The 14,624-nt window shown below is 41.9% G+C and overlaps 1 protein-coding gene across 3 annotated transcripts in view; it reads left to right on the forward strand.

Annotated features, from left to right (window-relative positions):
• The window catches only part of LOC115581986 (EGF-like repeat and discoidin I-like domain-containing protein 3), a 126,489-nt gene that overhangs the window by 108,494 nt on the left and 3,371 nt on the right, over positions 1–14,624 (forward strand). For all 3 annotated transcript variants that reach the window (XM_030417614.1, XM_030417615.1, XM_030417613.1), the window contains one exon: positions 5,913–6,068. In XM_030417614.1, coding sequence (XP_030273474.1) covers positions 5,913–6,068 — 156 coding nt within the window. The remainder of the gene's footprint in view (positions 1–5,912; positions 6,069–14,624) is intronic.

Raw genomic sequence — 14,624 nt, forward strand, 5'->3', positions numbered from 1 at the left:
ATAAACCAGATGTCACGTAGGTGTTACCAAACACTGCCTCATGCTGCAGGCTTCCTGTAGGAAGGTGTAAAGGTGTACCTTCTCGGAATCAGCAAGCTGTTAGCTCTGAGGAATTATATTTTTTCTTTTTTGCCAGCAGCTATATATAATCAGCACCCTCGATTTTACATTTTGATAAATCATTGGGACTTTTTTGTCCTACAGTCTATGGAGGGCTAAGGGCTGTTTGTTTTCTACAGTAATAAACACAACAAACACAATTAATGAATATGAGTTTCAGTCTAATTTGTCTTGGCTGATGTTATTGCTGAGTGGGGCTATAAGTATGCCGCACCCTATGTTACACAGTATCTGCTCATTTCCACTTTCATGGTGCTGGATCAATGTGCTCTCACACATAAAGAGCCGAGCGTGTCACGTAGCAACATCTCAAGCTCAGTGAGTGCGAGCGTAGAATTGGCTCAGCAGGCCCACTTCGGTGTGTAAGGGCACATTCTTAAACTCAGAAAGGCATCATGACACAAACAGGCTTTTCTTTGCGCTCAGTAGAAACGCAGTCCTCAGCCATCTGTCTGGAAAGTGTCTGCCTTCAGCCTCAGACCTCATTTTTTGGTCATTTTGAGTTTGCTTTTAAGAGGCTTTTCTGAAGTTAGTGTGGTCGCAGCAGGACAGAAATGGTCTTCTTCGGCACGTGTCATGTCACACTATGTTCAGATATCGTGCAGTCGCCTCTCCCGAAACACATCGAGGAGCTGCGATGGCTTCCATTTTTCTCAATGTCAACCGATAACAGTGATAGTGTGTGAACATGCACTGGTGTTTTAGTGTTTAGTCTAATTACTCTGTGAACAAATCTCAGGAGAAATTCACTGCGGCTGTAGATGCTCATTTTCTACCTGGTGACAAACAACAATATCAAACATAACAAATACATGTCACATAAATGATTCCATGTATAGTCTGTGAATGTGTGTAACCTGTTGTGAATGTAGCTTTAAGAAGTCAAAGAATGATGGCTTCATGTGTGTCTGCTCCACTGTGTGAATTCTGAAATGTACCATGCTCTGTGTCCTACATTTGTTATTTTCCATCCTGGCCATCAGGAACTAGAGTTATTCTGGTTGAACCATATGTAGAAATGCAGCTGTGCTGTGCTGTGCTGGAGCCTTGAGGATCAGGATTCTTCAACATGCTCTCAGATGTGTTTTGCACATTTACATGTTGATATTGCAGATGTGTTTGACTGCATTTCTTGACATGTTGATTAATCTTCCAGATCGGACTGAGACGATTTGGTATTGCACCCCTGTTAAGTGAGGTGAACTCACAACAGATGGATTCAAAGCATAAAGTCAAAATTAAAGCTGCAAAGGCTGGGTTGTCTTAACATTTAGGCTCAATTCCAATCTAGCCCTATGCCCTTCCCCTACCCACTCTTACTCTTACTGTTTGTGTGTTTGTATGGAGGGACTGCCATAGTAAGTGTCATCATGAACCAGTTCGCTTTAAGGGGGTTATAAAGCCCTCCATCACCAAGTCACATCGATACAGGCTTATAAACCACACTCTTCTCAGATGCAACATTTCTTTTGCGTCCATGATGGAGAAAACTCCTATCGGGTTCCATACTGTTAATTTCCAAGGATAATTATGAAGTCATATTAACTCAAACAGACATTTGATTTCCTATCAGAGGAATTAGAGGTTGTTGGAATAAACATGCTGTTAAGAAAACATTGCACATCTTGATTTGATTTGATTCCCAGTGTTTTGCTATTTCCTTAAAGACCAGATCAGACTAAGAATTGCAAATGAAAATTGCTTTTTGAAAAATACGGCAAAAGAAGGTTGGGAGAATGTTTTTAATTTGTTCACCTGATAATATTTTATAGTATGGCATAAGTATAATTTGACATTAGTTTCTAAAGTATTCTACCTCATGGATAAAAGGGCAGAAGTAGGATCACATTACAGTTGCTTGTCCAAGAGCAAAAAACAGCATAAAGATTTAATACAGAATAGAGAATAAGATAGATACAAATGAAATTAACTTAAAAGAGTAAAATAGAATACATGAGAAATATGTGTTTATGATATATAACAATATTAAGAAAGTAGAAATATGCGCATCATCTGTGAATGTTTCCATTGGAGAAGGTGACGATGTCCTCCTCTTGTGTTTTGGGAGGGCGTAGGGATCGGATTGGAGTTGGGCCTTAGTCTCTAGTATGGGACAAGCTGCAATAATGCTGGATCCAACATTCTCCATAGTGCGACTCAGTAGCATCGTCTTTGACAAGATCCTCCCCCTCTCCTAATTGCTCACGTGTTTCAAACCTCACACCTCCACGTTTTAAAGCGGGCGTCATATTAAAGGAACATGGTCTCTTCTTATGAGCCCTAACCAATCCTTGTGCTGTTAGCCTGATATTTTCTGTGTGATGATAACATGTCAATATGTGCATTCTATTTAATGTTAAGCATCATCACATGAAGTGGCGTTTAAGTGTGTAGTACAGAAAATGACAGGAGCAGTGAAGGGGTGTGTTTTTCAGGCTCTCAGCACAGCTTTATGCTTAAATGATAGCTTCCCTGCTGTGAGGTTGATGGGCCTTTGAAATGTCCCCCTCGTGGCTCTGTGACTTGTGTACATGCAATTCTGAATTCTGCTACATAGGAGAACATACAGAAAGTAGAGAGAGACACACACACACACACACACACACATCCATTTTTCCCGCAGGCTTTGAAGATTAAATGACTCTTCAACACATTGTTAAATTAGCCTAGCTGGAGGGAGAATGTCTGCAGGATGCTATGCAAGCATGTGCTGTATTTATAAAAAAGGAAACTGGGCCTCATTCGGATCCTCATAAGGCCGCCTCTCACTGCATTCATCTCTTTCCCCTGCATTGGCAAAGCCACTTCAAACAGGGGCTACACACCAGCTCTTCTCGTCTTAATGAGCTGGAGAGACGAGTGTGTGCCTGGCAGAAGTACACAAACTTTGCCCCTCTGCACGCTTCTTCCAAAGAGAAGTACAAATAAGTAATTGAACCCGTCTTCCTATTCAATGTGAAGCTGCATTGGTGGGAGAAACGGGAAATGTCCATTAAAAGCTACACGACACAGCAAGTAAAAATCCGAAAATTGATTCTCTGGTTTTATTACTTAGAAAAATCTATGCCACCAGCATTCAGAGAATGCAACAAAGACTTTACACACTCCTAGTCCGTCTGGGTTAACGGCTCACGGAGGAGGGGACAGGGTTGAGAGTGCGATTTGAGGAAAGAACGGGAGGTGGAGGCTGGAGGAGAGGCCCTGCTCTAACAAGCTTATCTCGCTCCTTAATTCAGTTTGGGCCATCAAAGCGTTGAGAGCCGGCATCGCTGGGGGCGGTTGTATTTTTTGACCGCTACCTGTGACAGCAATTACAGGTTCCCCTTCAAGCCCGCCTTTGTTTTGGTGGCAGACTTGAATGCTTGGGTAGAACGAGATTATACCTCAACGTTGCGCGACTGGAGCGTAATCAAAGCCTCACAATGCAAGGTGTCGTGCCCCTCTAAATCAACCGATCAACCCCTGCTACTGTTTCTCTCTGGCTCCCTTTATCTAGAGGGGTTGTTGTGACATATTGTCATTTTAACAGAGCTGTTGTTTTAAGCAGACTGCTTAAAACAACAGCTCTGTTAAAATGTTTCTGAACACAGCAGTGCCTGTAATGTATAATATACATTACAGGCACGCCACTGCTGTGTTCAGAAACAGACATGAGCACTTCTTTAGGTAAAAAAAAAAAAAAAAAGAGAAAAAAAAGCAGAGGCTCAAGGAGAAAATTCATAAATACTGTATTCGCAACAAATGAAGCACGCACATGGACTGTGTGACATCTGCATAATTGCATACCTCTAGCACAGCATTGCTAAAGGTTGAATTATGTCTGCGCGCATATTCGATGCCTTTTGTCCTACTTCCACCGCCATAACGTCTCACAAATGGGGAGCTGGGAGTTCATCCACTCGGATGCCTTTTAGAAAGCCAAGACTTTCCTTTTGTAGTCACTAAGGCATGGCTTTGTCTACATGTGTGTCAGGGTAGGAGGTCCGCGAGGAGGGAGCAGTCCTCAATGTTAAAGTAGCTCGGAGGAAGGAGAAAGTGTTGGAAGCCTATGAGAGATGAACTCTCTCGGTGAGCTCGTTCACATCACTGCTCAGAGAGAAAAAAAAGAGGTTTCAAAGTTTGAAACACATCGCAGGCAGTAAAAGTGCGATGTGATGTGCTGAGATGCACGGCGGTGCTCTGCAGTGTTTCAAGACCAAGGGGTGGAATGAAACCGAGCCATAACTCGCTTCTGTTTGCTTATTTGTTTAATCTACTCAGGGCTCTATTTTGTTTTGTCAGAGCGGCGTGACACAGTATATGTTGGCCTATGACCGGGCCAATTAGTGTGATGTATGGTTGTCTCGATGCTGTGTGTATTCAGCAGAAGGAATAAATCGTCATGCCGCTCCTCTCTTCTGCTCTCCTTACACTACGCTGTCTTCCAGCATGACAGCAAAATGCCAAGTCGCACCTTGTTTTTCCTCCTGTATTGACTTTGAATTGATGCCACAGACAATAGATAAGTGTGATGAGTGAGACAGCTTTACAGTGATATTTAGGCTACAGACATTTTGAGAACTGAAAATGCACAATGCTCAATTTTTTATACATTAAAGTGTGTTTACAGGTCTTGGGAATGTAATCCGATAAATAAGCCTCCACATTTGTCTTTGGACCGTCCATAATGACAACGGCTTCTCAAAACATGGCACCTACATTACCCACAATGCAACATAGCCACTGACTGATAACGCTGGAGACAGTTAATCAGATTACACGCAGCTTCTTCTGGAGCCACGAGTGCTTTATACTACTTTTTCACGCATCCAGTGGTAATACACAAGGCCTGTGAACACACTTTAATGTGAAATTATCCTTAAACATGGTCTTTTGAAGAAAGTGACTCAAGTGGGAGGCTATGGAAACTTCACACCCTCTATTTATCACATTTTGACATTTAGAGATGCTAAAGGTTTTTTGTTGTAAACACAACAATACACATTCGCCTTATTGTGCTACAGAGATGTAAAGGTGCGTCTGCAGAGTTGCCATTATGTTGAATGAACTCTAACATTAACTCTAACACCCGCTGCTTTGTGCTCATGAAAGATCAGTAGGAGTGACTTATTTCATAATACCACCCGCGATGTTCCATTAGAACGCAAGCTGTATTTTTGCAATGAACTGCGCTGACACAGTAGCAACACTAACAGCACCTGCCTCTTAAGTTCTGCTTTGGATTGTTCATATACATTATTCATTTGACATAATTAACACATTTGAAACTCCTACTTAAAAAAAAAAAAAAAATGTGTTGGAGCTGTATTACTTTTTCTACTTGTCATCCATGTGGGGCTTTGGTTTAACTGCGTTTTTGGATCTGGGTCCAGCAGTGCTGTGTACTTTAACTAAATAATGAACCATAATTGAAACCCTAAAATGTCGATAAAAGTAAGTTTGTGTTTACTGCCTCGCACCTGTTCGCTGCAAATGGTTTGCAACAAATGAGGAGCTATTAAAAATTAACCCAAATGGAGCAGACCGGGCCTCAGAAGCTGCTGTGCCGTGCAATTTCTGTTTTGCTGAGGCGAGGCTGTGGACTTAGCCTTGTTGTTCAATATTGTGTAAGTAATTGAAACTGACTTTCTGCGCCAAGTGTCTTTTACAGTGAATCCTCTGATGCCATGAGTAGAAAAAAAAGGCTAGGTTGTGAAAATTTAGCATTTCTGACACATTATCATGGGCTACCTGTCTTGACAACTCAAAATGAACATTCTCCTGACTTTCTCTCTGTTTCTTCCCTCTCTCAGGTGGACCTGCTTGTGCCTACCAAGGTCACAGGTATCATCACCCAGGGAGCTAAAGACTTCGGCCATGTCCAGTTTGTTGGCTCATACAAAGTGGCGTACAGTAATGACGGAGAGCGGTGGAATATATACCAAGATGAGAAACAGAGGAAGGACAAGGTAAGGAGCTTTCACAGCCCAAAATACCCATCGTCACAAGCTACACAGGTTTAAGCCACATCTACCGGCATTTACAATAATAAATACTTCTAATCAAAGAAAAAACGTCATTAATGTCACGTGCACAAAGCAAACGTACTGAAGAATACGGTGGAATTATAAATGCATGAGTGTAGGTACTGTGAGTACTGAAGTTTTGAATTATATATCACACTGCAAAGGTGCATGCTAGGTAGAGACAGAACAATGCACAGAGAGGGAAGAACAGAGACCTGATGCAGACGACATACAAGGCAGCAAATGTCAAAAAGTGTTAAGAGTGAAAATGTCCATTTCGGGACCTCTGTGGTCCTCCTTCCCACTTCCCTTGAGCATCCTCTTATCTGGGGCTCAAACTGAGCCTGCCTGGTCTGTCCTACTGCCTCTCTCCGGTTTGGGATCAGATAAGACGATGCTGTCAACCTGGTCTGGCCAGTGCTGTGCTGAAAATCTTGTTTACGGCCCTTCAACAGAGTACGCGTCCATTCCAATCGCTCACGACAGCAGAGACGGCGCAGGGCTGCAGCAGCCTCTCTGCTGATATCAGGAGAGCTGCAGGCGTGGGGGTTACAGCCATAGCTGAAGCCTCTTGTCTTTCAGATACTGGTGGCGAGAGAGTTGGTGTTGACTCTTCTCTCCTGCTGTGTTATTGAAAGATAAGCCCTACTTCATCTGCACATTCATGTATTTGTGATGTGCTGACTACGGAAAAAAATCAAGAAACTGAGATCTAGTATAATCCAAATGTGTACAGTGCACGAAAAAAGGCAAATATTGTAGGGGTGCTTGAAGTTCTTCTGTGTGCACTGAGATCACGATGTATCTACAGTACAATCTGCTGTGTAATCTCTTCTGTTCTAATCTTGCAGTGCCGTCTTCGTCTATATCTTGAACACAACTTTATTACCATCAGTATTTGAGATAGTAAAATGATCACTTCAGAGTTTAATAACCAGCTTTCTAACTGGTGGAAGAGTAAATATGCACAAAAGATTTCATGAAGGAAAATCTGACAATTTGTTAATGTAATTGAAAGGGCTGTTTAACATTATATTTAGTGATAAAGTGGAACCGTCTGCAATTCAAACCTGAGTGTTTCTGGGATGTTCAGACGCAGAGAGAACATCTTCATGTCGGGGTGCAGGCTTTTCTTTGTAGCTTGGAGGGTGAGAATAAACTGTTACATGAAACTAGTATCTAGTTCAAGTTACATGTAAGGAGTGCGAGCGTAGAGCAATATTTGGCGTGGTATTTGATAAATAATGGAAGATACATTGATTTGGACTACGCCGGATCAATCTTTAATACACATTGGCGTGCATTTATTTATCAATGTAAATCTATTTCTCCCACATTTAAGAATAATAATCCAATATGAGAGCATTTGTGGATCGTTTTGTAATGACTTAAAATCCTCAAGTATTTGATATGCCGTCACACTTGAGTTCAGAGTTCAGCTGCAGTCCATGACCTGCAGCCTGTGCACATGAAAGCATCAGCTGTGACGCCTGGACTTCTTATAGCAACTGAGCAGTCCGTGGTGGTTATGTGGTAACTACAACTGACATTTCAGAATTAGACTTTTTTCTAGAGGGTCGTCTGTTTTGTTTGGCTCAGCACCTTGTTAAGGTAAACAGTACCCCTCCACAGCCAGATAACATTTTACGCCCTTTTTCTAGTTGACGAGCCGGTGCAGGAGCCCACGCCAGCAATATTTTTTTTTCCATTCTTGCAGTTCAAATTCCTTGCTTGAGGAGTTTATAATTTCAACACCTGTGATGATCTTTGGATATGGGCCAGTGCATGCTCAGCACGATTCTCACTCAATATCTCTACACCCAGCACTGAGGGACTTAGGAGGCCTGGCACACATTGTCTGGGATAGCAATGGGAAGGAGAGAAAAGTACAGGAGAAATTTCAGGAACCCGTCGCGTTTATTATTGTTGTTCTTAAAATCAAATTTTCCGAAATATTTTGGTGGAGAGCAGCACTTTCGTCAAGCTACAGGTGGATTAAAAGCCTTTTTAAACAGGATACAAGCCATTTCTATGACCATTTATGGCCTTCTTTGTGTTGCTTTTGCTGTATAATTCAGAGCAAAACCAAGGATAGGTAGTCAATCTGATCGTGTGTGCTCTGTATTAAAGGGCAAGCGTGTTTAGCAAGGCTTCTGAGAATGTCAATCAGTTTGTCCCCAGACGGAGCCGAGGGGGTTGTTCAGATGTATGATTCTTCAAGGTGTTTTCCCCCTTCAGTCAGCTGAAGCAGCCATTAATGCTAGAGGACACATTTGGCTGTTGGACTCCCGAGGCTCCTCCTGCCACACCACAATGCTTGACTTGGCAGGGATATACTGTGTGTGTGTGTGTGTGCGTGCGTGCGTGCGTGCATGTGTGCATGTGTGTGTGTGTTTCTAGGTGTCTGGTTCAGGCACAGTGGTGGAGGCTTGTAAGTATTCTTCTCAGCTTCCCCCTCCAGCTCCTGTGTGGCAGGGGCTGCAGGCAGTTAGATCTAGATTGAGAGAGGAGGCTCTGTCAGAATACAGATGTTGTCAAAGCAGGGCACAGTGGCACACGCACAACAGTATCCCTCTACAAAATCCATAGAGCGCCTTGTCGCCTCTCTTTACACACAGACCCCGAATACCGGTGCACTGCACTTGTAACAGAGACCACATAGTCCGTTGTTTAAACATAATTAAAGTGGGATACATTCCGTAATTACACATATCGGCTCGGTTGCATTCCCACGTGCGCACCCTTTCCACACCTGGGTCACTGCTCTTCAGAGTCCTGCACCGCTGGATGTCAATATTTACAGAGTCAGTTGATGGGGGGAATCAAGCACAAAAGTAATTGATTTATGTTTAATAGTGTTTCACTTGGATGGCATGGGGTTAATTAGCCATTAGAGCCTTCAATTCCCTCCTGGTCAGAGGGTAACTGAGTGTTAGATAGCTGTGAATACAATCATCTTAAGGTTAACCACTGATGGCCATATTTTCTTTTTCTACAGTCAAAGGAAATGATCGGCTGCAGGGTTTTAAAGCGTTTCAGGATTCGAAGAACACAAAACTAGGGAACATATCGCTGGCTGAAGAAATAGTTTGGATGCATTTCAGTTTGATTGAGTTCAACTGTCTCTTGTGGGCTGGCGGGCAGCTCGTGACCTTTTGATGAAGACATGACCAAGTCTTCCTGGTATCCCCCACAGCTGAGGCAGCGTGAGGGCAGAGACCAAAGAGATCTGAGCGACCTGTTCCCTTGGCCTGTGCAGCAGGTTTAAATAATAGTATGGGAGTCTAGCCAGTGTTGTGTCTCTAGAGGCATACAAGGCATACCCAATATTCTACCAGGCTGGGAAAATCCATAGTCGGGAGCAAAGTTGTGGCTCTTGGGTCAGTCTGAAGACACACACACAGACATGTGCCCTGTATGCGTGTGTGTTTGATTACTGGATTGAATAATTACACTAGGGGGCAATAAAGTGAAATGATTTCAGTTGGCTCCAGTTTAGGTGGGCACCACCAGTGGACTTCAGCACCTGTCTACAGCACCTGCCTCATTTACACTCTGTTGTATCAGGGTTTTATTTTCTCATTGCCATATTGGTGCATGGATACAATTCATTAATTTCACTTCTTCTCTAATAAAACCTCAGTGTAGCAACAGTTTTTGGATCCTGGTATAGTTAAATCACCTTTTTAAGCAGCCCTCTGTAGGTTCTGTCTCTCCACCGATTACTCATGTGGAAACTAAAGTTTTATAGGGCGAAACAAGAGTAGTTTTTCTAGCCATTAATGATTTACTAAACTTTAAACTTCATCACTTTTCTTCACAAAGTTACAAAGTGCTTTAAAGAAAGAAAATAAAACCAGACACGGCAAATAGAATGAGAGTCAAGTAGTTATAACTGATAAATCACCGTGGCCTATTTTCAGTTACAACAGAAAATAGTCCACTTTGGATCCACAGAAAGAGCTCAGAAGCTGTTTCGGTTTATGTACATGATGATAACAGAAACTTTGAAATATCAATGGCTTGTCAAAAATTCCATCAAGGTAAGATAATATATACTTTATTTCATCTTGCTGCACAGTTGGTCCAACTCTGACGAAATTTGGAAAGTTCACCAGTCAAGGCACTGTGTTTAGACCCGTTGTGAAGTGAATTTGCTACAGCCTCTAGCTAAAATGAGTTGACGTTGGATGTAATTAAATGTAAAAGAATATAAATATCTCTACAACATAGAGAAGTCTTCTAGTGCATCATCCTCTCAGCACCACAGGGTGGCGCCTGTAACAAACAAGCTGCAAGAAGAAGCTGACACTGTCCCTCTGAACTTACTGATCATCTCGCCAATTCAGGCTGCGGCCAACAGCAAACATGGTCCTCTGGTTTGTGAACATATTGATATTGATTTTGGACATAGCTGGTTATCTAGCTAGTCCTGTTGATAGACATACTGTCAAAATAATACTGAGCTTACGTTTTGTCAGACGAACGTGATGTTATTGAATTTAAATTGTGGAGGCATAACGTGAGCTTTCTGGCAGATGGCTGAAGGGTTCTGTGAGTTGAGCAGATTGAGGACTAAGGTTCGTCCAAATTACTTAAGTAGTGAACCCTGATCCACTGCTTAAGAACCTTATGAATGGTAATGACTGTTTCAGCCATTAGTCAAGCCTTGGATGTTGCCAGGAATAAAGGGTTATTGTATAAGTATTTGAAAAGAATGGTCTTATTTTGGTGGCCGTGGCAAGTGACCATGGTTTAAGCGAGATGTGGTTACTAATCATTACTTGTTAAAACTGCGACCTTTGCTAATATGGCAGCAAACTTTGTGGAAATCGCTACCATAAATGTCAGACAGCATTGTGTCCAAGAGTTTGGCTAGAAAGTAATGGATTACATCCATTCTCTACAGTAGAGTGGCTGTGTAATTGCCTGTGTTGCCTAGTGAATCAAAGTGACTCACAGTATTTGTACATACTTTCTTTCTGCCCTTGAATTATTTTATATACTTGTTTGCCAATATGTTATTGTTGATGATACTTTCATCACCTTTTTTTTTTTTTTTTTTGTCCAAGCATTACTGTCCTTTTATTGTGATTCATCACATATCCTGTTCCAGACTGTTTATTTTAGAGACATCGCCTCTGACACTGTGCAGCTCCCCAGACAATCTTGGAGAGATTCTTGTCATATTTCAATCACCTGCTGCTTTTATGGTCTTTCTGTCCTACCTTTCATATTGTGCCATCATGTGCCCTGGTTGTCACATTACGGTTAAGGCAACACTCCACTCGGTGACACATTTCTCGCTTCTCAAATGTGAAATGTTGCAGTTCTAAAAATACAAGAAAGAGTGAAAAGAAAACAGTACGCTTTACAAACCAGCAGACTTGTGTGGTTTGTGTCGGGTTTCAAGATGCACGACCGTCAGTAAGCACCATGCAGCTGGAAAATGCTGTAAACGTGTGCTGAAACAGATGTGGGCCAGCACACATCGCTGCTGCTCTGTCAACAGTTTTTGTCGCTGTACTGCCATGAAACAAGAAGCCATACTGCTCTAATGCGTACTGCAGATGTGGTGGTGTCCTCTAACACATTATGATTGGAGGTTTTGGTAGTAACATTCAGATATGACCACACGGTGCAGGAAAGTTATCATATTCAGGTACTCGTGAAGATTAAAACATTCATTAGATTACCTCTCAGGCAGAAACAATGTTAGAATATAATTGGACCATAAAATAAAGGACAAGGGAACCTTGAATATTTTAAGCTTTTTAGTTCCCTTCGAAGGACTCTAATGTGGATTTTAGTTTTATAGAAAAGAGCAGATCACATATGGAAAAAGAGGGAGAGATGACAGAGAGGGCAGAATGCCATGCGATGTAGTGTTTGTTTGCCTGTCTGCAGATGCAAACGTTATCTGAGCTCGGCGCTACAGTGTAGATGAGAGAGACAGGGAGACAACGGGTTTCACTGCAGGAGGAAGATGATGAAAAAGAATGTAGGATGCAAAGGTGGCCTGCACTCGTTTGTGACACGTGAAATGAGGAAAGTAATGAAAGTGAACACCTGTCACATGATTTCGGCTCTAGTCTGCCGTACAAGTACCTCGTGAAAGCACCGAAAGCGACAGTGTGAGGGATTCCGCGAGAGCAGTCATATTAATGGAAACACACAAAACACACACATGCAAGGACAGAGGAGGCAGAGGTTGTATATATCTCGTCACATCATTGCATATTGATCGAGGACAATTACATCTTATACGTCCAGCTGCTGCTTGATAGCCAGTAATCTCATGAGACGCGCTATTACATTTGCAAACCATATGTTTTATGCCAGAGCAGATTTGAGATCTGTGCAATTGTGTGCTTTACTGAGCTTAATTTTAATAAAGTATTGAAGGATGAAAGTGGCATCATGCTCAAAATTAGATAGAATCGCTGTTAGAATATTGCAGCCAAATAGTTTTTTTGTCCAAGCCTAACCAAGCCGTGAGCATTTCATGTTAATAACATTGCAAAAGTCGTGATATGTCTCTCAATGCAAAGCATTGGCCTGCGTGCTTTATTTTGAAAGTCTAACTGGAGTTTGCATTGAAACTGGTGCTGAAAGGGTTTATAGGTAGAGCGTCGTAGCCACAGCCAAGGCCTCTGGCCAAGCTGCCAAATTTGATGAGTTTGGAGTGATTTTGCTGTGTCTTTCACCATCATGTACTTGACTATCATATCCTTTCATTTATTTCGTCTTAATTAGTTTAATTTGTAGCATGAAGCTTCCCCGAGTTTTATTACAGTGATGGGTGAGATTGCAAGCGAGCAATTACTACATCAATAATTTCCCAACTGTGGTGTAAAGACATGCATTTCCAAACAATACAGAATATTTTTTTAGAGAATCCTGAAAGCAACAACATTAAAAAAACAAGACTTTCTGGTGATCTGTGTTCAATAACTGTACATGTAAGCGAATACTTAAAAATGCACAGTCTAATTTGTGCAACAACGAAGGTCTTACAGTATCTGCACGTGTAAATTCTAATTAGCTCAGTTGCCTCATCATTTACCTGAAACTCAGGGGCATGTTTGCATTGAACGCTTGTTATCACCTCGATAGTGCAGTTTTCTCATGTTGTCACTCTACATTCAAGTTAATACTTTGTACTGCAGCGAACAGCTTTTTCTTAATTTGTCATGAATGTCTTTTACCTGATTGCGGTGTAGAAGCCAACTTTGTGCTTCTAAAAAGTTTGTGTTTCTCTCCTTCAAACGCTGTGCTGCTTAAAGCTTGAATCCTTAAACCTCATCTCTGGCCCTGTGCATGTTAGGATAAATATAAGGTGTGAATATTTTGTCAAACCACTGCTACTTTTCTCTGACATCCCTCCTGTGACTTTGGGTGCATGGCCGTGTTCTTTTTTTAGCACTTGTTATGCCCATGTTCTGACCGTCCAAATCCAAACCAGCTCCGATGGTTATTTAAAAGAGAATTAGCTGAAGCTTCTCTCTTAAAAAAGAAAAAAAAAAGAAAAAGGTTAACCTGTGTCAAACACCTGCTTCGATTCGGCCCGCTGATTTTCCGTTCTGCGCCGAAGCGAATCCCATCACATCCCAATTACATCGGCATAATAATGTCTGTTTAATTGAAACGATCATATCCTTCAATGAAGCAGTCCCTGTAGATTATATTCATCTACATATATTTAATTCCACTGTCTATTAAGCACACACAATCATACACCTTCTGATAATCGACAACAGAACACGCATCCCACTGTGACAATTAGCTCGTTGGTAGTTAACCTTTGAATTGTTGTTTCAAGGTGTATATAACAGCTCTTAAATGTCATGGAATTGTTATAAAGGAGCTGTGCACACTGAAGTCTCTCTCTTGAGGACTTGAATGCGTTAGAACGATGCAACTGGATGTTCGGTACTCTATAATGAAGGGTACACCGACAGCTGTGTAATGACAGTTCGGCGTTTTCGTCCAGAATGTGCATTAGTCCGCGGCACAGTGACTTTTTACAGAACCAAAACTGGAGAAGCAGGCCTTTTCTTTTTTTCATTATTATAGCAGCAATTCTGGCTGCTACCAAAGCCTTCCATTTACTGCCAAGGTTGAAAAATAAAATACAACAAAAATGAGGGAAAACAAGACCAGCAAGCATAAGGTGCCCATTAATAACACCACTCAGGAGAAACAGCAGTGGACGCCCGACTCTAATTGTGAAGATGGAACTCTCAGCTCTAACAACACACAATTTTCCTCGGGAGGAAAACTGTTGCATGTTGCATTCAAAGGAACGAGCTAAGAATAGAGTTCAGAGACTGTACAACTGTTGTTGGCAATGTTTGAATTGAAGCTCTGATTGGCTGCACTTGATTCAGTACCTGCTCGGGCACGAGACCTTTCGAGGTTGCAGCTTGGAAAAAAATCAGGCAAGGAATTAAGCATGAATGTTCTCTGGGAAAAGCCATCACAATGTGTTTATGTGGT

Source organism: Sparus aurata, chromosome 5 (assembly GCF_900880675.1).
Source record: "Sparus aurata chromosome 5, fSpaAur1.1, whole genome shotgun sequence".
Classification (NCBI taxonomy): domain Eukaryota; kingdom Metazoa; phylum Chordata; class Actinopteri; order Spariformes; family Sparidae; genus Sparus; species Sparus aurata.